General features: G+C 33.6%; 1 protein-coding gene across 4 annotated transcripts in view; it reads left to right on the forward strand.

Annotated features, from left to right (window-relative positions):
* The first annotated feature begins 1,731 nt into the window (after nucleotides 1-1,731).
* LOC121985370 (NADPH-dependent aldo-keto reductase, chloroplastic-like) overlaps nucleotides 1,732-23,108 on the forward strand; it is a 65,161-nt gene continuing 43,784 nt past the window's right edge. Inside the window, exons 1-7 of one of the 4 annotated variants that reach the window (XM_042538778.1) lie at nucleotides 1,774-2,088; nucleotides 2,529-2,579; nucleotides 2,816-2,892; nucleotides 2,992-3,079; nucleotides 4,694-4,966; nucleotides 5,065-5,316; nucleotides 5,733-5,970. In XM_042538778.1, coding sequence (XP_042394712.1) covers nucleotides 1,978-2,088; nucleotides 2,529-2,579; nucleotides 2,816-2,892; nucleotides 2,992-3,079; nucleotides 4,694-4,966; nucleotides 5,065-5,316; nucleotides 5,733-5,816 — 936 coding nt within the window. In that variant the 5' untranslated portion in view covers nucleotides 1,774-1,977 and the 3' untranslated portion in view covers nucleotides 5,817-5,970. Of the gene's footprint in view, nucleotides 2,089-2,528; nucleotides 2,580-2,815; nucleotides 2,893-2,991; nucleotides 3,080-4,693; nucleotides 4,967-5,064; nucleotides 5,317-5,732; nucleotides 5,971-23,108 lie in introns of those variants that run through there. The other 3 variants (XM_042538774.1, XM_042538775.1, XM_042538776.1) reach the window with 3 other exon arrangements.

A 23,108-nucleotide genomic window follows, 5' to 3' on the forward strand; every position in this document is an offset into this window, starting at 1 on the left:
CAAGGAGAAAAGTTAGGGTTAGGGTTTTCTACGTTTATTGTAAGCTTGTGCTTGTATTCTTGTATCCCTTCCCTTTCTTTTGTACTGAGAGTCTTGTAGGGCTTCTCCGCCTTCGATAGTTACCGAAAAGGAGGTTTTCATTAGTGGAGGGTGGGTGAGTAGGTGTGGATCCTTGGACTAGTCACCTCTTGTGAGGTGGATACCAAGTAAACCAACCTTGTTAGCGTTGTGTGTTTGTTTCTTGTATTTCCGCTGCACATCTTTGAAGAAACAAGCAACGGCGAGCATCTAGCACGCGACGAGCTATTCACCCCCCCTCTAGCTACTTTTCGGTCCCAACAAATCACTCATACTTCATTGTATGTCACATTTGATGATGAAAAGGAGATTTTTAAGGATGAATTTTGTTTCATTTTCATTTGATTTTGATTTATCAATTTAGAATTGTAACTCTTTTTTGTTTAGTGAGGGTGGTAGAATAAGTTTTGATTGCTTATCCCTTTTAGAGTTGTTATTTTCTATTATTTATGCTGGTGCATGTATGAATTTTGTGAGGATTTGTACTGAAGGATATAATCCTCTTGAAATTATTATTGAAAAAAGATAAAAAAAAACAAGGGCATAATTATCTTTTATAATATTTTTCACATTTGACTTTTGGTCAAAGGGGTTAAATGTTATTTTTAAAAGATAGGGGTAAAATACTATTGGATAAAAAACATAGAGGGGTTAAAGGTATTTAAGTTTTTTTTATAAGTGTTATGGTATGCTAATAAAGACATAATGTAATTAATTACAAATTATAGACATATTTGGTAAATTATTTATTATTATTTTATGAATATAAATCAGGATAAAAAAGAGATAAAAATAGTAAATTTTTAACTCCAATTAAACTTCCCATATACGCTGGGACAAATTTATTCACTTATTGCCACCATATTTTACCATACACATACTTGATTATACATGGCTACATTTTAATTTATTGATTATTTTAAAGTACACAAAATAAAATTGGAAGATTTTTTAATTATTTTTGGTAAAAATTAAAAGCGCATTAAAAGGTCAAGGTAACCTTTTTTTTTCAATCAAAATAATGTCTATATTTTTTATTTAAAACACATTCCTATTCGACACTGATTAGTATTTATTATAATATAAATAAAATTAATTAATGAAATTATAATATATGAATATTGTTATATTATTTTTTTTCAACTTTTTAATATTATTATAATTATACTGATTACAACATGTTAAAGATATTTGAACTAAACTAAAATAATTTTGATTAAGTTGATAAGAATTAAGATAATCAATATTTTTAATTTTAATTAAGTTAAAATATTTTTATTATGTTATAATTCATTTTATATTGTAGCAAAATATAATCTTGTAATATTCACATTCACAATTATTATAATTGTGTTTTTTTTTTAAAAATCTTATAATAGTGTTAAAAGTGATGTTTGATAAGTTAAAATAAGTTTAATTATAATTTAAATATAATAATATTTTATATATAATCATTTTAATTAATTAAGTTATGCCCAAAAGAAAAAATTGAGCCGATGCTATTTTAATATTTTTTTTTTTTTTTTAAGATAACAAGAGACCATTTTGATTTTTTGCTTTGAATCTTTATAATTGATTCTATTCTGCCGTCCGGCGCGTCGCAATCACCTCGCGTCCACGATCGACTGATTGCGAAGAAATGGCATGACTCGCAGAAGCAGCGGGCGTTATTCCCAGCTAGTCCCAATTCGTGACGAAACAAAACCATCACCACGCCACTTGGCGATGTCCCGAACCCTTTGCCACACCGGTCTACTCCGCGTCTCCACTATAACCCTCTGTTTGGATGGGGTGAGCCGAGTCCTGCCTCGCGTCTTCTCCATCGTTCCTGCCACACGGCACCCTCACTCTCCCCCTCTCTCCTCCTAAGCTTTTCGCCTCCTCCTGATAGAAGTGCCGATGGCGAGGTTTTTTACCTTGAATACCGGAGTAAAGATCCCCTCGATCGGGCTCGGAACCTGGCAGTCAGAGCCGGGACGTGTCGCCGCTGCAGTCACCGCAGCTGTCCAGGTATCAATCACAACTTTTAACCACTTGATTTTTTCTTCTTGATCGAATAGTTGATACGTAGGCAGCTTTGTTTGGTGTTCTCTGCGCTCTGTTTTCTGCCACTAGCAAATGGTTCTTTGTCGGAGAAATCAATCTAGGATTTCTCGATCTGCATCAAACATTAAAACACGCGTCGGTTGCAACTATCTATTAGATCAAGCACCTCGTTACGATTGATCGCGCTGCATTTGTATGTTGTTTGGTGTCCATAGACCATGAAATGGCTATACCTATCATAATCTATCTGTTTCTCCTTATATTGGGGAGGTTTTCACTTTTTGTTTTTGCTGCGAAGTATTTGCATCGCTAGTTTTCACGTCTTCTCTAATAGAAGCTAATGACTCTCTCGAAATGTGGTGTCAGCTGGGCAACTAATTGATTTTCCTCTTGTTCTTTTGTAGGCTGGCTACAAGCACATTGATTGTGCACATATCTACAATAATGAAAAAGAGGTAATTTATTTTTTTGCTCAGATTAAGGAGAGACAGAATGGTGTAATAGTTATACAATAAAGGAATGTTAATGTGTTACTGCAGACCTTTGAATGGTTGTAATATGTATAATAGGAACGAGAATAGAGGTTCATCATTCTATTTCTAACTATTCTTTTATGGTAACTTAGAAGATAGTTTGTTCAATCTTGTTAGAGTAGATTTCTGGAATGATCACTCTTATGTCTTTATTGTAGATTGGTCTGGCCTTAAAGAGCCTATTTGACAAGGGTATTGTGAAGCGCGAGGAGCTGTTCATCACATCTAAACTATGGTGAGTTATCAAACCTTATATGTAATAGATGCTAAGTCAATAAAGTAGGTCTTATCAATTTATTATACAATCAAATAAAAACCATGAAATGGTTCCCAGGTGTGATGATCATGCTCCAGAAGATGTACCTGCTGCACTTGATTTGACGTTGAGTGATCTTCAACTTGATTATTTGGACCTCTACCTTGTAAGCGATCTTCACTTTCTCCCATATAGTTTGTAGAAATTAGGTTATAATTTGAAAAATTCTATTAATTTACAAGGGCCAAACTGAATCACATAAGTTAACTAGAAAAGGCCATTATCGTTTCTCATGATAAGGATTATTGTACTAGGCCAATACTTGGCACTCTTTGGCACACTTCAATGAGTTTTGAAGCGTAAACTTATCTAAATTTATTTTGATATACACTTAAGGAAATAAGTGAAACCATTTTTGATTAAGATTTGTTACATTTTAAAAATTTCGCTCAAAAATGTTAATTAATTTCATATTCTAGTTCACATAATTTATTTTTCAATGTAAACAAATTAGTGGAAGGAAATTGAAGGTGTTAACTTATCTAATTTTATTTTGATATACATCGAAGGAAATAAGTGAATCCATTTTTAATTCTATCTAATTGAGAATGATTAATTTTCAAGTATAAATAAATAAAATAATGGAAGGAGATTTAATGAGTTAAGTGCATTTGAGTTCATTTAGCATGCTTATACAAATGCCAAAGCATGTTGAGTTCATGACATAGTGGGTTACAATAAAATTAATAAAATTTTAATTTAATTCACTATTTATTTTTTATAGTCATTTCTTAAAGTTAATAAAGTGAAGCATTAAAAGAGTAAATACATATAACAGCATGATATAATACTTAAAGTCTACCATTTTGATTAGGGACCAAAACCTCATTAGGATGGTATTTAAACCTTAGTTAAAACTATTAAAGTTTTATGTTTTGTTTGTGTCTGAAAATGGAATAGATAAGATATATAATAGTTATTCCTAGGAAATAAAATAGCTATTCATACAGAATAAATAGGCAAATAAAAAATTACTTCTGTTCATGCGATAGACAAAAAATCATAGAATAACTATTCTTATGTTTAGCTGGTAGGAATGTTATTTGGAATTCACAAAGAATAGTTTTAAATGAAAATTTTGCCTTATTTGAATAATTTTTATTTGTGTCATCTTACTTTGATGCTTTGATCTATTTTTAGCTTGATGATCTTGACTACCTTGATCAAATTCAATAAGTATTACAAGGTCATTTTTACAGGCAATCAATGTGATATTTATTTCATGAGAATTCATTAAGAATGGAGTGATTATACGCACGAACTAAACACATCATTTAAGTTTTATCTTATTTAAGGGTTTCTTTAAAGGTACCAACATTCAAAGTTTCACATTGAAAATTTTTATTTTACACTGCATCAAAAACTTTCTTTATTAATAGTGCTGCATAATATTTGAATGCAACAGCTGAGAACTATTTGTTTGATATGAGGAAAGTAATTCTGGAGATAGATAAGAGAAATTATTGAACTAACATGTGTGAATTTGAGGTCTCACTACCCAGAAAAAAATTACAGTTCTTTCAATGTTGCCATTGTCGATGCAGAGTGATCTTTTTTCTTTGAACTATCAGTTTGGTTTAACATATACTACCCTTATTACGCCTTCTATAAAATAAATTTTGAAGATTTTACCTGTGAAGATTCTGTAATCCTCACATATCTTTCTTGAATATATATTCCTTTTAATTAGTGGAACTCACTGTTTCAATTTTTTCTCAAGATTCATTGGCCATTTCGCATTAAGAGGGGAACTACCATAAGTCCTGAAAATTTCTTACCAGTTGATATACCTTCTACATGGGGGGTTATGGAAAAACTGTATGATTTAGGCAAAACTCGTGCTATTGGTGTGAGCAATTTTTCAACTAAGAAATTAGAAGATTTGCTCTCATACGCTCGAGTTCCTCCAGCTGTGAACCAGGTTGAGTCTCACCCATGTTGGCAACAAACAAAGCTTCGGACCTTTTGTCAATCAAAGGGTGTTCATCTGTCTGTAAGTTATCTAGTTTCTTGCAATTCTATCCTTTTTTTTTCACATATATTTTCTCCATCTATTTTCTTAGATAACCTATACATATGATTCATTTGCAGGCATATTCTCCTCTGGGCTCACCTGGTACAAGCTTCATTAAGGGTAGCAATGTGCTTACACATCCAATAGTGAACCAGGCTGCTGAGAAATTAGGCAAGACTCCTGCACAAGTAGCATTGCGCTGGGGCATTCAAATGGGGAATAGTGTGCTGCCCAAGAGCACATCTGAAGCAAGGATAAAACAAAACTTGGACATATATGAGTGGTCCATTCCTGATGACATGCTTGCCAAATTATCTCAAATTGAACAGGTAACTAATCCCCCAAGTACCCACTGCACATTAATTATGATTCTTTGCCAACATAAATCTTCCTAAACTAAAGTGGCATTAGTCAGTTCCAATTGAAATTTAACCTCCTAAATTGTTATTTTAGGTTGGTTTTCATAAGGAAGAATCTCTTGCTTCAGTTTAGAACTCTCCATGTTGAATATTTGGTTTTGTTTAGCTTCTTAATTCTATATTTAGCTGAGTCTAAATAAAGTTAAAATCTTTTTCATGTATCCAAAATATTTTTCATGTATCCAAAAATATTTTTCATCTCTTTTTCTGTTTCATCTATTCAAATGTTGGTAGTATACTGTTCGAGAATGCTATTTTTAGATTCTTGACAGCTATTTAGTCTCGGTAATCCCAAATTTTTGGTTTTTTTTTGTTTTACTCAACAGGCAAGGTTAATGAGAGCCGATTTTCTAGTCCACCCTCAAAGCATTTACAAAACTGTGGAGGAGTTGTGGGATGGGGAGATCTGAGCAAACCATAATCCATGTCATGGAGACGTGCTTTGATTTTTCTGCTTTTCATGTATTGGAAGAACCTTAGAGTCACTGTCCTTAATAATCTTGAACTTGTAATGATCCAACTACTAGCTTATATTTGATTCAAAATGGAAATGATTTGTTAGAAGTTTTGGTTAGCAGTGTGACTCAACAGCTACATGGATACACTTGCAGTTCTGTTTTCTTATTTGATGCTCTCTATGAAAGTGTTCATCTGCATATTATTGGTATCATGGTTATGCAAACTTTATACATTGACGGCTTTGAAGTTTAATTACACCATAAATTATGTGGAGATTCAATTTTCCTATCCATATATTTTATATTTTCTTAGACAAGTTTAATACTCGTCTAGTTGTCTTTGACAACAAGCATAATTTAGCCAATGTACTCCTTTGAGCTAATAAATATGTTTTGACATGAGCATAAATTACATGTTAGACTGTGCGTATAGTCATCCAACATTCTTTTACTTCTTTGCTTATGGAGGTTATTATAACAATTCGATAAAGGATAGAAGAAATCTAGTAACCACTCTTAGCAAGATCTGATGATGCTCTTCTCCTTCCTCCCTTGATGTAGCTTAATTTGACTTCCTTTTTTCAATCTTTCTTTAATCTATTCAAGTGGGCCCATTCTTTTGTTGTTGTAATTTTACTATAATAGTTCAATATCCTTTTATGGGTTTGTAATGATACATGGAGAATACAATGATCTAAGGGAAAAGAAAAGTCTTAAGCTGCTTGACCAGGTTTTCTAATCTAGATCCACCAAGATTATTTTCACTTTGCGTGATCTCGTTGGAATACGCTGTTTTGGCAATGTTTTCTCTTTTGTGGTTAGATCTAACCACACTGGTTTGATAGATTGGTAATATGAATTTGGTTAGGTGTGTATATTTGATCATTTGCATAAAGTGTGTAAAATATCATGCGAATTTAGAGATTGAAGTGATTATATTTGGATTGATCAAATTTAAACGTTAGACTTCATACATGAGTGTGAAGATACGAGGAGCTTTAAACTCATGGATTCATGATCATTAACGTTGAAGATAGATTTGAAGATCCATGCATTGTATTGTATTGTTTTGGATTTATTTTGAATTAAATGTTGTATTGGTAGGTAGTTTTTAGCTTCCGCATAGAGTTGGTTATTGAAGAAGTTTATCTTAGGAATTAGTGGGTGTATGATGATTCATAGTGGTTGGAGGGCTATATAAATTGCAACAAACTTAAGTCACTCTTGAAGTGGTTGACCTGAGGCGCAGGTTGTCCTAAGATATACTTCCTTGGTCAGTCTAAGCAGTTCTAGTTGACTCGAAATTTGCTTTAGTTGTGTTTTTGGGCATGATAGCAAAAGTGCATTGAACAAGTTGATTCAGAATTGAATGTTAAGGTCTCTAATGCTTGTATTTTATACGTTAATATACACAGATTCAAAATTGGTTGACAAAATGCTTGGAAAGAGTCATGCCCTTGTTTAAAGTTCTTTTTGGTAGAACTTTGACATTAAAATTTATAAGAAAACATTTATGTTAATCCTCTATCATTTTCAAGTTCTAAAGAAAACACACAAGAAGGAAAGACAAGGTACCATCCTTTGGCCTAAAGTTTTTTTAGATATTATTCTTTTCACCTGCAATTATATTCTTGTCTAAGAGGTGAGGTAGAGGATCTTTCTCATCGTTTTAGTTTATTTGATTTATCAACTTAAGAGGTATTGTTTTCTTTTAGAATGTATCTAAGTTTTTTTCTTTGTATTGAATTGTAATCGTTCACTAAGTCTAGCAATGAAGCAACTCACTTTTTTTTTGATAATTCCGGTGTCCTGGCTTTCGATTAATTCTAAAAGTAGATGACCTGGTTCACTTAGTAAATTTGGAGTGCAAGTTATGCATACTTAGAAGACAGCTTGAAGTATATTCATCCCATATGGAAGTAACTTGATTGTGTAGACCAAAGTAGGTCACGGAGAGTGTGTAAGGTCTACATATAGGATTAAATTCATATGGGTGGACTAAATCCAATTAAGTCCACATGGGTGGACTTGCACTTGATTAATACATACAACTAATTGCCATTAAAGAAACTAAACCCCAATTAAGTGATCTAATATTTAATTGTATATAAAGAGGGTTTGAATAAAATGGATGCTGATTCAATGTATAGATCCATTAACCCGGTTCATTAACATTGATGGGCTATTAACGAGGGATGAACTTTATGGTGGATAGGGCTGTTAATGAGGGATGAGCTTTATGGTGGATAATCCCCATAAGTTGGGCCGGGTACATAAAGGAAGAGATTGGTTCAATTAGGGCATGCTGAATCTTGCTCTCTTCCATTTGGTTCTTCTCCCCCCATTGAGAAGGACCTTGGGTTGCCGACTTAATCCCATGGAAGACTTCTATTGCGCTGGTAGGATCTCCGGTGACAAGTAAGAAGCAATATACTTTGCGATGGATTTAGGTCAGCTCTTCGCTAGCTATTGTTTCGATTTCAATATTGCTTTAGAGATTGAGGATAGCTAGATTCTGTTGTAGATGCATCCTTTAGTTCATTATTGATGTATCATGATTCGAACAATTGGTATCATAGCTAAGGATTAGCTTATTGTCAATTTTTAAGGCGTAAAGATTATTTTTCAATGATTTGACACATATGCATCAATTTTTGCATTTGATTTCATATGGATGAATGGAATTGATATATATCCGTTGAACGTAGCATGGATAGGTTTGGATTTAACCTATGAATCGAGCTTTTCACGTTATCCACGAAGAACACGATTGGCGGCACAGTTTTAGGGTTTTTGGGCTGAAAAAAGCACGATCAGAAATCAAGTTTTTCAATTACCAATCGATTGGGTAATCGATTGGTGTTCACTATTAGATTACCATACAGGTTCAATCGATTAAGATGCCCAAAATAGCAAATAGAGAGTTCCTAAATCAATTGGGCTAATCGATTGGTGAGAGCCAATCGTTTGGGATTGCTAAATCGTAACAAAGATTCCCAAATTGATTGGGCTAATTGATTGGTTTTTACCAATCAATTAGCACGAGGGCCAATTGATTGGGATTACTAGATCGCGACAGGTTTCAAATCGATTGGATTGATTGATTGGTGTTCACCAATTGATTGAGCCAATTGATTACTTGAGCCTAATTTGCGAACAGAGAGTTTCCATCAATCGATTACCATGAGGAGCCAATCAATTACGGAATTTGAGAATGCACACAAAGAGTTTCCGAATCGATTGGTTGATCAATTGGTTTTCACCAATTGATTGGGCGATCGATTACGGTTATTTGGGTTCTCCACAGAGTTTTTGAATCGATCGACTGATCGATTTGTGTTCATCAATCGATTACGTCAATCGATTAAAGTGGATGAGTTGCAAATAATGATCTTCGAAATCAATTAGGGGGTTGATTGCTGCGTACTAATCAATTACCAATGTTGGGCAATCAATTAGTGCATGTGTGAATTGATTCCCATCTATTCTTAATCGATTAAGAAGGGTGGCAATCAATTGATAGCTGAATTTAGCTCAGTTTTAAATTGTTTTTTCTCGGATTCTTCTTTGCTCTTCCTACTTAGTCAAACTTATACTATTGGTGAGAACTATTGGGGTGGCTAGGAGTGTTAGTGTAGAGGGATGTATATCTATGCTAAGGGTGATTGACCAAAAGAAAGTTATTCTTATGACCGATATATGTTTAAGGAAGCTCACAAATTAAGTTAAACTTCAAAGTCATGCGCATAGTGTGTCGACGCAAAGGAAGGGACACTATATGGTAGATTAGAAATATTGTGAGTGATAGTTAAAAGCATAAGCTAATTAAGGAAACTCATAAATAAAGTATCTAGCGCATAATGCGTTAGTCCAAAGGAAGATGAGTTATGTGGCAAATGAAGGTAATTATGAGTTGTTTGGAGAGTACTAATAGCAAGTTACAATTTAGTCCAAAGACTTGATGTAATGTTGCACTAGGTATCTCTATTAATGCCCATATAGTTGCATGTTTTATTTGTTATATTTTATTATGGCACAACTATTAAGATACATGCCTTATTTGTTAAATTGAGCTATATTCTTTGCTTTTGTTTATATAGTATTCTCAATGTCTGCTAATCTGAACAACATTCCCATGCTTACTAGCACAAACTTTGGACAATGGAAAGAACATATTATATTTTTGTTGGGCTGCATGGATCTAGACTTTGCATTTAGGCATGACCGCCCTGCACCTTTAACTAATGATTCCACTGCGGATCCAAAGGTGATCTTTGACAAATGGGAGCGATCAAATCTCATGAGTCTAATGATCATGAGGATGTCTATTCCAGAATCACTTAGAGGTTTAATTATTGAAAATAAGGATGCTAAAACTTCTCTTAAGAAATTAGTAAACCGATTCGCCTCAAACGAAAAGGTCGAGACTATTACATTTGTCACGAAGTTAGTGTCCATACGGTACAACAGGAAGGATAACATTAGGGAGTACATAATGGAGATTTTCAACTTGGTTACAAGGCTCAAGACACTAAAGCTAGACATGTCTGAAGTGTCCTTGTGAACCTTATCATAATCTCGCTGTCTACACAGTTCACTCCTTTTAAGTTTAGTTATAATACTCAAAAGGAGAAATGGACACTAAATGAGCTTATAGGTCAGTGTGTACAGGAAGAAGAGAGATTGAGGGATGACACATTTCATAATGCTCACTATGCATCCTCATCTCAGTATTCGAACGAGAAGAAGAAGAAGAAGGGCAATGGCAAGAATAAGGGTAAACAATTTGTAGTGACTGGGGCTTCAGGGCATAAGGTGCAAAAATAACAAGAATTGTACCCAACTTGTTTCTTTTGTAAAACGAAAGGTCATTTGAAGAAGAATTGCCCCAGATATGTCAACTGCGAGTCAAGAAAGATATACTTCTCAACTTTGTTAGTTCAGAAGTCAACCTAGTTATTATACTTAAAAACACTTAGTCGATAGATATTGGTGTAACTACTTACATAAGTGTAACTATTCAGGGTTGCCTCACGAGCCAAATGTCAATTGATGTTGAAAGATTCATCTATACGGGAATGGGCAAGAAGACAAAAGTAGAGGCGATAGGTGTCTTTAGAGTTTGTTTGGGGAACAATGTACTTTTGAATTTGGAAAATACATTTGTAGTATCGTCTTTTAAGCGGAACTTAATTTCTATTTCGTGTTTGGAAAAAATCTGGATACACTTGTTCATTTGGAAATGAAAAGTTTAGTATTTTTCGAAAGTTTATCTATTGTGGTACGAGTTCCTTGATTGACAAACTATACAGATTAGACACTATAACCTATATGGATAACATTGTGATGCATAGTATAGGTGTGAAGCATGGTATGACAAATAAAAATTCATCCATGTTGTGGTATAAGAGTTTAGGGCACATATCTAAACAACACCTAGAGAGGTTAATGTCATTAGGAATTCTTAATTCCCCCGATATGTCATATTTTAGAATCTGCATTGAGTATATCAGGGGAAAATAACTAACAAAAGTAATAAGGGTTCAAGGTTGAGTAATGGTGTCTTAGAGCTTATACATACGGAAATATGTGGACTGTCCCCTAAAGCTTCTTGGAACAGTCAAACATACTTTATAAGCTTTATAGATGACTATTCCCGATACAGATACTTGTACCTTATTTATGAGAAGTCCTAATCCTTGAACATGTTCAAAACCTTCAAAGCCAAAGTTGAAAACCAACTTGGTAAGAAGATTAAGGCCGTAAGATTAGATCGTGGTTGTGAATACTATGGTAGATCTGGCTGATTAGGTGAACAACGTCCTCGACCATTTGCGGATTATCTTGCTGAGTGCGTTATCAAGGCATAATACACCATGCTTGGGATACCTCAGATGAATGGTATAGCAGAGCGATAAAATTAGACCCTTAAGGACATGGTGAGAAGTATAATTGCATTTTCTTCTCTACCAGAGTCCTTGAGTGAGACACTCAAGATTGCGGTTTACCTATTCAACAAAGTTCCTAGTAAGGTGGTAACGAAAACCCCATTCGAGTTGTGGACAGGTAAAGCGCATAGTCTTAGGTATCTACATGTCTGGGTTGTCCAGTTGAAGCTAGGCCTTATGACCTAACAAAAAGAAATTGGATTTAAGAACCGTTAGCTATCATTTTATAGAATACTTTGAAAACTCAAGAGGTTTCAAGTTTTTCAACCCCTTGAGTTAATCCTTTTTCGTGATGAGAAATGCCTAATTTATTGAGCATGGTGGGAGTGATAAAGTTAAAAAAATATCATTTGAGGAGAACATTTATGATCCTAATATTGTAAGTTTGTAACTACCGATAGAGCTAATAGTGAAATGATTGTCATTCCACATACAGTTTGAGCTGTACAATCGGAAGGGATAGTTGACCATGATATTTCCATATCTCCTCCAATTCAATTAGAAGGTACATCATCTCAAATAGAGGAATTCCCTCCTATGGTTGAGAATGACTCCCAATCATTAGAGAAAGGAGATCTACGATGTCTTGTGATTATGTATATCTCCAAGAGCATGAGTTTAACACTAGGTTGAAAGATAATCCCACGTCCTTCCAAGAAGTCAAATAATGCCCTCATCCAGAAAAATGGATTGAAGCCATGAAGGAAGAGATGAAGTCTATGGTGGACAACGACATTTGGAAACTTGTCAAATTGCCTGAAAGTGTAAAACTTGTTGTTTGTAAATGGATATTTAAAACTAAATGGGATTCACATGGCAATGTGGAAAAGTATAAGACACGCCTAGTCGCCAAGGGATTCACTTAAAAGGAGAATATTGATTATAAGGAGATTTTTTCGCCGATTTCGACAAAAGATTCCCTTAGGGTAATCATGACACTTATAGCTTTTCGTTTTATGGGATGCCTGGAATTACACTAAATGGACGTTAAGACTGTGTTTCTTAATGGAAACAATGAGGAAACTATATACATGGTGCAATCGGAGTACTTTGAATCGAGAAATTCAAATCACCTAGTATGTGAACTAAGAAAGTTCATTTATGGTTTAAAGCAGGTATTTCGTCAATGATATCGGAAGTTTGATAAGTGGTTTCGTCATACGATTTTAAGGAGAATCCAGTTGATCAAAGTTTGTATATCAAGTTCAGTGGAAGCAAGTTTATCATACTTGTTCTCTATGTGGATGATATATTGTTTGCAAGCAATGACAAGAGTCTGCGGTTAGAAACCAAGTTATTTCTATTCGGTGAATTTGAAATAAAAGATCTTGGTGATGCATCCTTTATCTTAGGCATACAGATTGCACGTGATTATTCAAGGTACACACTTGGACTATCTCAAAATGCCTATATAGAAAAGATGCTCATTTGGTATGGCATGAAGAGTTGTGCTCCCGACAGCACTCCGATGGCAAAGGGTGATAGACTTAGCTTGCAATAATGTCCACGTCATGAATTGAGATTAAGGAAATGCATCAATTCCCTTTTGCAGTAGGGAGTTTGATATATGCTCAAGTATGTACGCGTTCGGATCTTACGTACATTATGGGGATGTTGGGTAGATATTTGAGTAACTTGGATCGGAGCATTGGAAAGCTGTAAAAAGGATTTTGCGGTATTTGCAAAGAACGAAGGATATTTCGACTCCGATTTTGCTGGATGCTTAGATAGCAGAAGGTCCACCTTAGGTTATGTCTTCATGATGGCAGGAGGGACTATATCATGGAAAAACATCAAACAGACGCGTATAGCCACTTCCATTGTGGCAGCAGAGTTTATAGCCTGCTATGAAGCTTCCAACCACGGGATATGGATACAAAACCTTATCACCGGTTTACATATCATTGGGGGCATAGACAGACCATTGAGAATCAACTGTGATAATAAAAAACAACTACAGTTTGTCGAAGTTTAAACACAACGACATAAAGTTTCTGGCGATTAAAGAAAGAGTTCAGAATGATTAAATAATGATAGAGCATATAAGGGCAGATTCCATGTTAGCAACTCTACTCACCAATGGCTTGTCACCCAAGGTGTTTCATCAGCATGTGCTGAATATGAGGTTCTTCCTTTTAATAAAGTACCTATTATGCAGGAATCTGTATTTTGTGTGATGCTCTATATTCATGAACACATATTTTGGCTCATTGTATATATTGCAGATTTTCCATGTGTGCATGATTTTAACTTTTTTTGGATATATGAATATCATTTTTACTATTACTGTTGTGGTTTTGCATTTTGTTTTTGTAAATATAATGTGGACTTCATTTGGAGTCATGAGGTTGAATCATTATTTACCACTGTGGTTTAGTATAAGGTTTTGATAAATATTATTTGGACCCGGTTTGAGTCATAAAGAGGACTTATTGAGAATGAACACTTATAAATCATATTTCGTATCATACTACACATCCACATTTGATCTATGTCATTAATAATATTAGTACTGTGATTATTGTTGGGTTATAGTATTTATGACTTCTTTAGTCTTGTACTAATTGATTTAATAGATTAGATTGTTTAAAGCGGTATTTAACTAATAAAGTTTTGGCATGTTGAGCTCAACTAAGGGGTTGTGTGGTGTGTAAGGAATGAAGTATAGTCCAAGTGGAAGATTGTAGGATTAGATCTACATGGGTGGACTAAATCTAATTAAGTCCGCATAGGTGGACTTAATCTCCATAAGGCGGGCTTACACTTGAGATTAACGTACACACAAAACTAATTGCCAATAAAGAAACTAAACTCCAATTAAGTGATTTAATGCTTAATTTCATATAAAGGGGGTTTGGATTAAATGAATGTGGATACAATGTGTAGATCCATTAACCCGATTCATTAATATTGATGAACTGTAATGAGGGATGAGCTTTATGGTGGATAATCCCCATTGGTTGAATTGGGTATATAAAAGAAGAGATTGGTTCAATTAGGGCATGCTGAATCTTGCTCTCTTCCTCTTGCCTCTTCTCCCCCATTGAGAAGGACCTTGGGTTGCCGACTCAATCTTGTGGAAGACTTCCGCTGCGCTTGCAGGATCTCCGGTGACAAGTAAGAAGCAATAGCCTTTGCGATGGATTCAGGTCAGCTCTTCGTTAGCTATTGTTTCGATTTCAATATTGCTTTAGACATTGATGATAACTAGATCCTTAGATACGGTTGTAGATGCATCCTTTAGTTCATTATTGATGTATCACAATTTGAACACTATATGACATGCTTGGGTAGATGACATCTATTTTAAGTGTTTTCTTGATGCATCCTTTAGTTCATTATTGATGTATCACAATTTGAACACTATATGGCATGCTTGGGTAGATGACTTCTATTTTAAGTGTTTTCTTGATCTAGAGAGGAGGGTAGATCATGGGTTTAAAAGGTATTTCACTAGGTCCTCCATAGCTTGCAGTTATTAGAAGTTCTTGCTTTGTGTTGTGTTTACTCCATTGTCTTATTTGAATGGGTGGATTACTAGATTTAAAAGTGACATTGGATGCACGACAGTCCATGGAGTAGGAGTGTAATTTTAAGTTACATGCGAACATCAATTATTTTTCTTATTTATTTTCTGTGCATATATTATTACTTTGATTAACTATATACACACATTTTTTTAACATTGTATTTGTTTGTATTATGTGGAAGTATTCTGAGATGTCTATTTACTTCTCTCTACTTTAAACCATATTTACCTCTCTTTATTCTGACCACTATTATTCTAACATTTGGTATTAGAGATGGTGCTTAATGTTTTGAATTAAGACTGAAGAGTGATCACTGACAACTAAGGAGGCTATTTCCTTTCACTCACATTTGGAGGACTATTTCCTTTGATCCACATTTGATGGAGATTTTGTTTATCTGAGGACAAGAATAAAGACTTATTTTTGGCTCAATTTTGGTTAGATGCTAGCATTGAAAGAGGCTACAAAAAACCAAGAGATAGAGATGAGAGCTGATTGAGATGAGTTGATGTACATCTGATGTGATGATAAAAGAGTAAGTATGCATTGAGCTAGATAAGGGCACATCTGATTTGATGTTAGTCAACCGAAATTCCTTAAGAACACAATAAAACATTCAAGATGAAATATGGAGAAATTGTTGCCCAAATGCACTTAAGGTACAAGAAATTATAATGAGCTTATGATAATTAGAGGAAAAAAATCAATCTTGACTTAATGCAGAATGCACTCAATGGATTTCCTAAAGCTGCAATATCGATATTAGTTGTGTACAATATGCCTAGAGGATTAGGAACTGGCATATTGAAGGACATTCTCAATAATGGACAAGTAAAAAAGGAATGACATTTGTGGTTAAGGGTGACACATTATCATCATCCTTTTCACTGAACACTAGTGAACTTGACGCTAAACATATTGCTTATATGGTAAAAAAGATGAAGAAGAGCAAAAGATCCAAGAAAATACATATATGTTCTAAGTGCAATAATAAAAATCACCTTGAGAGTAAATACCTAGAATTAAAAAAGGAAAAAAAAAGAGGAATGAAAAAGAATAGCCCAACAAAGGCTATAAGTTACCCGAACACCTTGGATAAGGAGCTAACCCAAAGACTATTCATGCACTAAACTCTTGTAGCATTTATAAACTAAGAGTAAGAAACTATTAAGTGAAGAAGAAAACAATTTTGAACTAAAAGATATAATGAGAATTCATAAGACTTAACTTAGTTCACCTTTATCCACTTGTGAACATGATCACTATAGGGTTGAGGAATTATAATTTGAGAATAAAAATTTGAAATCCCACTTGATGGGACAAGAATAACACTAGAAAAATTCACTAATGACTCAAAGTACTTAAATATGATTATTGGGAACAAAGGGTTTTCTAGGTTATAATTCTAAATATAAATAAAATCAAATACTTCATTGATTAATAATGGTCAATCAAAATTGAATGATAGATCTAATGAACTCTTCATGCATATGAATGACACAAGGTATTAAAATTGGAAAATTAGTTAAGGTTTGGATCTTTAAGGAACATTTAGCTAACCTAATTAGTCGCAGTTTATCTTGAATATCAAAATGTATAGCTTCATTATTTTAAATCGGGTTAGGACACACCAATAGATGAGGTAGAGATTGTATGGTTCTAGTGAGTTAGTGTGTCTAATAAGTTCTCTTCATGCTAGTTGGTATTTACGATATATTCTTTTATCTTGCCCGAGTCGGACAATATCATAGGGGGAAGAAGCATAATTTTACATTGCGAGGGCCAAATTTTTGGTGGTATATTTGTACAGCAATAGTGCCTTTGAGATAATTGGATTGTGAAGAAATCACTATTTTATAATTGCATATTGTTAATAAAATTATTATTTTATTATAATCTCTATTATGTACAATTGGTAGATTATAAATAAAGTTCATGATAATACTACTACTTCAGTGATGGATTAATTGTAATGTGAGACGGTAGAGTATGATAGATAATATTATTGAATGTCTCTAGTCATTACAATTTTGAGATAAGATATTAACTTTATTGTAAAATATGAAGTGCTATATTTCTACTATATGATACTAGTTGATGATTATATGTCTATAGGTATATTGATGCCTAGATAAGTTTATAGGCGGGATATTGTGAACGATATAACTTGCCATGAAAACTCATTTGTTAGTTTACCAAGTGTTTTTGGGATTTCACATGTAGGTTGGGTGCAACTGATCTTTTGATTTGAGATTACATTCATCTCATAAAAGAATCAATCTATTTTAGGCCTTATAGGTTAGAGCTTTAAAAGGTTGCATATACACTTACTAAGTTTGTTGTTAGCCCTGCAGATAAGGTTGTAAACAAGAGCGAAACTTTGTGTTGTTTAAGCTTGTTTGATAAGGTAATTGAGCCAAGTTAAGCCAATCGAGCTAAAATGAACCAAGCCGTTGAAGGGGTTGTTCAAATTTGGCTTGGTCTCTTTTTTACAAGTGAGTTTGGTTCAGGCTTCATATGTGCTTGGTTCATTTAAATATTATCGAGCTCTCAATTCAAGTTTGTTTAAAACTTTTGATATTTAAAACTTGTTTAATTGGTTAGTGAGCTTGATATTATAAGTTTGTTTGTTCATTTTGGGAACTTCTTTCTGTATTTATTATATGGATAAGAGCTTTATTAATGAACATAGTTCATAAACTTTTTTTTCTGAACATTGCTCATAAATAGTTCACAATCTTTGTTAATGAACATTAACGAGCTGAACACGTGTGTTCAAATTTATTCATTTATTTTAACGAGTTGTTCAAACTTGTTTATTTAATTAGCTTTGTGTATATTGAACGAATATAAATAAATTCTTGTCAAGATGAACACCAAACTTGCTTATAAACATTTGGTTCATTTACAACCCTACATGTAGAGATGAGTAAATAATTAAAATAGGACTTGTTATTCTTGATAAAAGAGGAACATATATCATTAGTTGATTTGATCACTTTAAAGATGTATATGTAGTGAAAGTCAGTTGTTTTTTTTTCAAGTTAACAACTATATTAAATAATTATTGAAAATTTCCATTAGGATAAACACTACTCTTAGTCCTAAGAGCACATTGTTATATAAGTTAATAAGAGATCTAAGTTGTGCGCATTGTTATATAAGTTAATAAGAGATCTAAATTGCACAACTGCTACCTTAACTAGAGGTCCATTAAGATTTATGCACCTAAACCAATGAATAACAACTTCATGAAGATTAAAGAGTTTGATCTATTATGTATAAGGCTATAAACAAGCCGAGCCGAGCTTTGAGGTGTAGAGCCGAGCTTAAAATGAACCAAACCTTTGAAATGATTGTTCAAGCTTGGCTTGGTTTATTTTTTATAAGCTTGAGCTTATTTGAAACATGGCTTGAGTTTGGTTCGTTTAAATGTTATCGAGCTCTCAATTCAAGCTTGGCTTGAGCTTGGATCGAGTTTGATTCATTTAGATGCTATCAAACTCTTAATTCAAGCTTGATTGATTGTTTGAAATTTTTACTTATTTGATTGGTTATTGAGCTCGATAATTCAAACTTATCTGTTTAGTTATTTAGCATGTTGATAAGAATTTTTTTAATGAACATGGTTCATGTATATTGTTCACGAATGTTGTTCACGAACATTAACGAGCTGAACATGTGTTCAAGTTTGTTTGTTTAGTTTAATGAATTGTTCAAGCTTGTTTATTTAATTGATCTTGCGTAAATTAACGAACATAAACAAGCTCTTACCAAGCCGAACATCAAGCTTGTTCATGAACGTTTGGTTCATTTACAATCCTAATTATGTACAAAGAAATTTACATGTTATTTCTAGAAGTATATAGAGTTACATGCACAAGTTTTAAACTTTTGGCATTTGATGCTGGTAACATTGAAAGAAATTTAGTAGATAATTAAAAGTTAATTATTCTAATTAATTATCTTAATTAATTATCAAATAGTGAAGAGTTAATTATCTTAATTTATTAATAATTGCTTTAATTACAATAACTTAACAAGGAATTTATTCAATTAAATTAGAGTGCTTAGTTGTAAAATAAAGTTAATTTGTATGATTAAATTTGAGAGGTTCAAATTGAAATTAATTAGTTGATTGAATTTTAATTTGGATGATCACAGATTCTAAAGGCTATTAATTTTACAAGAGTTGTAGATATTGATTTGGATGTGGAATAGTTTTAAAAATTATTATGCATGAGCTGTAAATATTTTAGAAGGTTTGAAATATTGTAAAATAATAATAAAATTATTTTAAGATTAATTAGAAATATATTTTCTAATTAATAGGCCTTGTAAACTAATTAATCAAATAGATGGCTGAGATTAAAGATAATTTAGAATCATCTCCATAAATAAGAGGTTTGATAATCTTAAGAGATACAGGCTATTATAATCTAAAGTTAACCACCTATCCTTTCTCTCTCTATGCATTTGCTTACCCTGTGCCATTGGTCCCTTCCTAGGGGTTTAAAATGATAAATGGTTTTACCCTCTTGAACACTAACCCCTTTATTCTACAACAAGAAGTTCACCTTTTGCTACACTAGCTTGGGATGAGCGTAATCACCTTTTGCTACAAAAGAAGTTCAAGTAGCATGGACGATGTAGAGGTTATAAATATGTGCGACATTCATGAAGCTAATTCTTTTACCAAAGCTATTTTGTTTTGTTTGGTTTCATCTATTCATGTAGGTAAAAGAAGCAAAAACTAAAAATTACTATCTGTGCCAATATTCTTCTTCTGCGGTGACTCTAACACCTACAATATAATTTTGGGAAGGTAGATGTTGAACAAATTATAAGCAACAAAAATTGCCCTACCACTTTTGTGACAGTTTCTGAACCTAACCAAGGTAGACATAGTATGAGTCAACATAGAAGAGTCTCAGATAGGCTATCATAATTCATTGAAGATGTTAAAGACAGCTTTTGTGCTATGAACTCAAGTCTAGAAGCTCTGAATGATAGAACCAACAAACTAAAATTGTCTCAAGATGATGAACTATAAAAATGCTCTTTGCTAAGGGGAAACTTAAAATTTGCAAAAAAAAAGGTTTTCTTTGCTAAGGGGAAACTTAAAATTTATTGGCTTCATCTAAAGTTGACAAAATCCAAACTTGTTCGAAAATGTAAAGTTTTCAAACTTTTATTATTTTCATGGGATATGAAAAAACAATGAGTTATGAGAATGGAGTTGAAGAGGTTAATCAAAGTTCGACTTAAATAAGCATTGTGAGGTTTAAAAAATGTTTGTAAACCCAAGTCACTGACAAAGGACTCAAACTTAATGAATGAAGCATGACTAAAGATTGTAGATGCTTGTCAAAGACTAAGGACTAGATTATTAGGTGAGACCTGAGAAAGTGTACACTCTATAGTCTATACAAAGATAAGGTGAGGCCCAAGACACTATAGACCCAAAGTGTACAACAACATTGAGGCTGAATATCTAGATTTAGTAAGATGAGGATGAGGCCCAAGAGACTAAAGAAACAAAGCTGACAAAACAACATGGTCTAAGGAGCCAAAGACCTAACTAAGTCAAGAAGGCGAGGCTTAAATGGCCCAAGAAGTTCTAAACTGAAGATGTTGATCCTTGCTCCATGCATGTGTTTCAATATAAGATATTGTATTAAAACATTAAATTAAACTAAAGTCAATATCTAAAGAAATGATAATATATATTGGCCAAGGGAAGACTAAGTACACATGATGTAGTCAAGCATCATTTTAGAAAAGGCTAAATTGAAGCTTAGTGAAAATTTGGACAAGCTAGATAGATGGGTCAAGGCAAGGCCTCCAAGTTGGAAGGCAATCCTAAACCTTAGCTTATACAAGTTATAAGCAATCACACCATGGATAAGCATGCACATAAGAGTAACGTGATGATAAAGGAAGAATTTCATACAACTCATAATTCAGTTCTAGTATATAAGGAAAGCTTGGCTTTGTCGTTTTGCTCCTCCTATGTCATAACTTTGTTTATGGATCTTGGCAGGTCTATTGAGTTATTATAAATCCCTCCACTACTAGAAGCTCCTTATCCACAGGTTCCTTGCAGATGCCCATTGCGAGATAGTTTGACATCTAGCTCAGGGGTTATGGGAATGCCGTGGTGTCCTTTGAGGTCATAGCTAAGGGTGAAGGAAGACTCAACATGCTTCAAGATTCCTATTTTGAAGATCCTAAAATCTTTATACCCCATCATCTGGTTAATGTATCCTTTCAGACTTCGTAGAAGCATAGGCAAATTCTTTCTTAGATGCATGGCATTGTGGGGTGATCCTTAGTTTTTTGGAGTGCTACTTGCTACCTAGTCTTTCAAGAGACAATAACTCCTAATGAACGCTTCTAGACATGCTTAGGTACTTGAGCTCTATGAGCTACCTCTCTACTATAGTTTCAATTGTTGATCGATTTTAAATAGTTTGGTTGTCTGGAACATATCATTCATTCTAGTAGTCGACCAATACTAATACTATATCAACATGAGCAAATGTCATTGTGCCAATATAGTTCCAATCTAACTGACCGAGATTAAAACTATCTTAGTTGATATCGTTTAGAACTGGCTGAAAACAGAAAGATTCCTTTCCCTTGACTTATTCTCTGATTTTGTTGCTAGTCACTAGTAAGAAATGAAACACTAAAAAGCGAGGGTAGTGAACAAGGAAGCACCAATTGGAGCACTAACAATAGTAGAGAAGTGAGATTGGAATTGAAGAAATCAAGATATACATAGATGCCTTTTCCGTTTTTAGTTGTGCAACACATATCCAAACCTTAGTAGTTTACCAGGATATATTTATGGGAATGTGGATAAAGTTATTCCAAGACATCCTAGGCACACTAATTAATGTATGTCTTGAGTATTGATTAATAAAGGTCTTGAAATATTATGGAGATCAATAGCATGCTACAAGAACCAATGCTTTCATTTGATACACAATATTTTTTTAGTATTAGTAACTAATTGTTATTAGTTGAGATGCTTTAATATTTTGATACTTTAGTTATAAAATTTTAATTTAATTCACTTGCTAATTTCTATACGCTCATATTTGGTGGTAAACAAGGTATGTAGAACATGATTAGAATTATAACTCATGAGTTGATCTCGATACATGTTGAAGTGTGACAAAGCATGTGAGTGTCAGCATAACTCAAGACTAAAATTGTACCATTCTGATTAGAAAGTGACGCCCTAATGCAGAGTGATGTTCTAAACCTTGCTCTGTTTTAACATCTTCATCTTCTCCACCTCGGTGTCATGCTGATGAAGAATCAAGTTTCAACTTTGATTCTCCTCCAATCAGAGATTGATATGCACTCCTACATCCCTTACCTTATCAAGGAGGGAAGTGATCATCGAGGAACTTAACTACATCCATCGTCAAGTGGTGGATTCATTTTCTAGGAGCAGTCATAGATTTTTTTTTGTTTTTCATTGCGAGAGAGTCACACCAAAATATAGTTTTGAGATAACTAAGCATTCTTTTATATGTTTACTCATGCAAGTAGGGGTTCAACAAGATTCAAGATTTGACAATTGTTAGCATCCTCACTTCTTACCTCCCTAATGAGGTCTTGGCAACTTGATTCCTTGGATGGGTTTGGGAATACATTGTCCCTTGGCACAAAGTCTTCCCCAGAAAGCTTTAAATTTTATTAGACCTAGGTCTAGAGGAGGCATGACCTTTATCCTTCACTCTGAGGGAGAT

Source organism: Zingiber officinale, chromosome 5B (genome assembly GCF_018446385.1).
Source record: "Zingiber officinale cultivar Zhangliang chromosome 5B, Zo_v1.1, whole genome shotgun sequence".
NCBI lineage: Eukaryota > Viridiplantae > Streptophyta > Magnoliopsida > Zingiberales > Zingiberaceae > Zingiber > Zingiber officinale.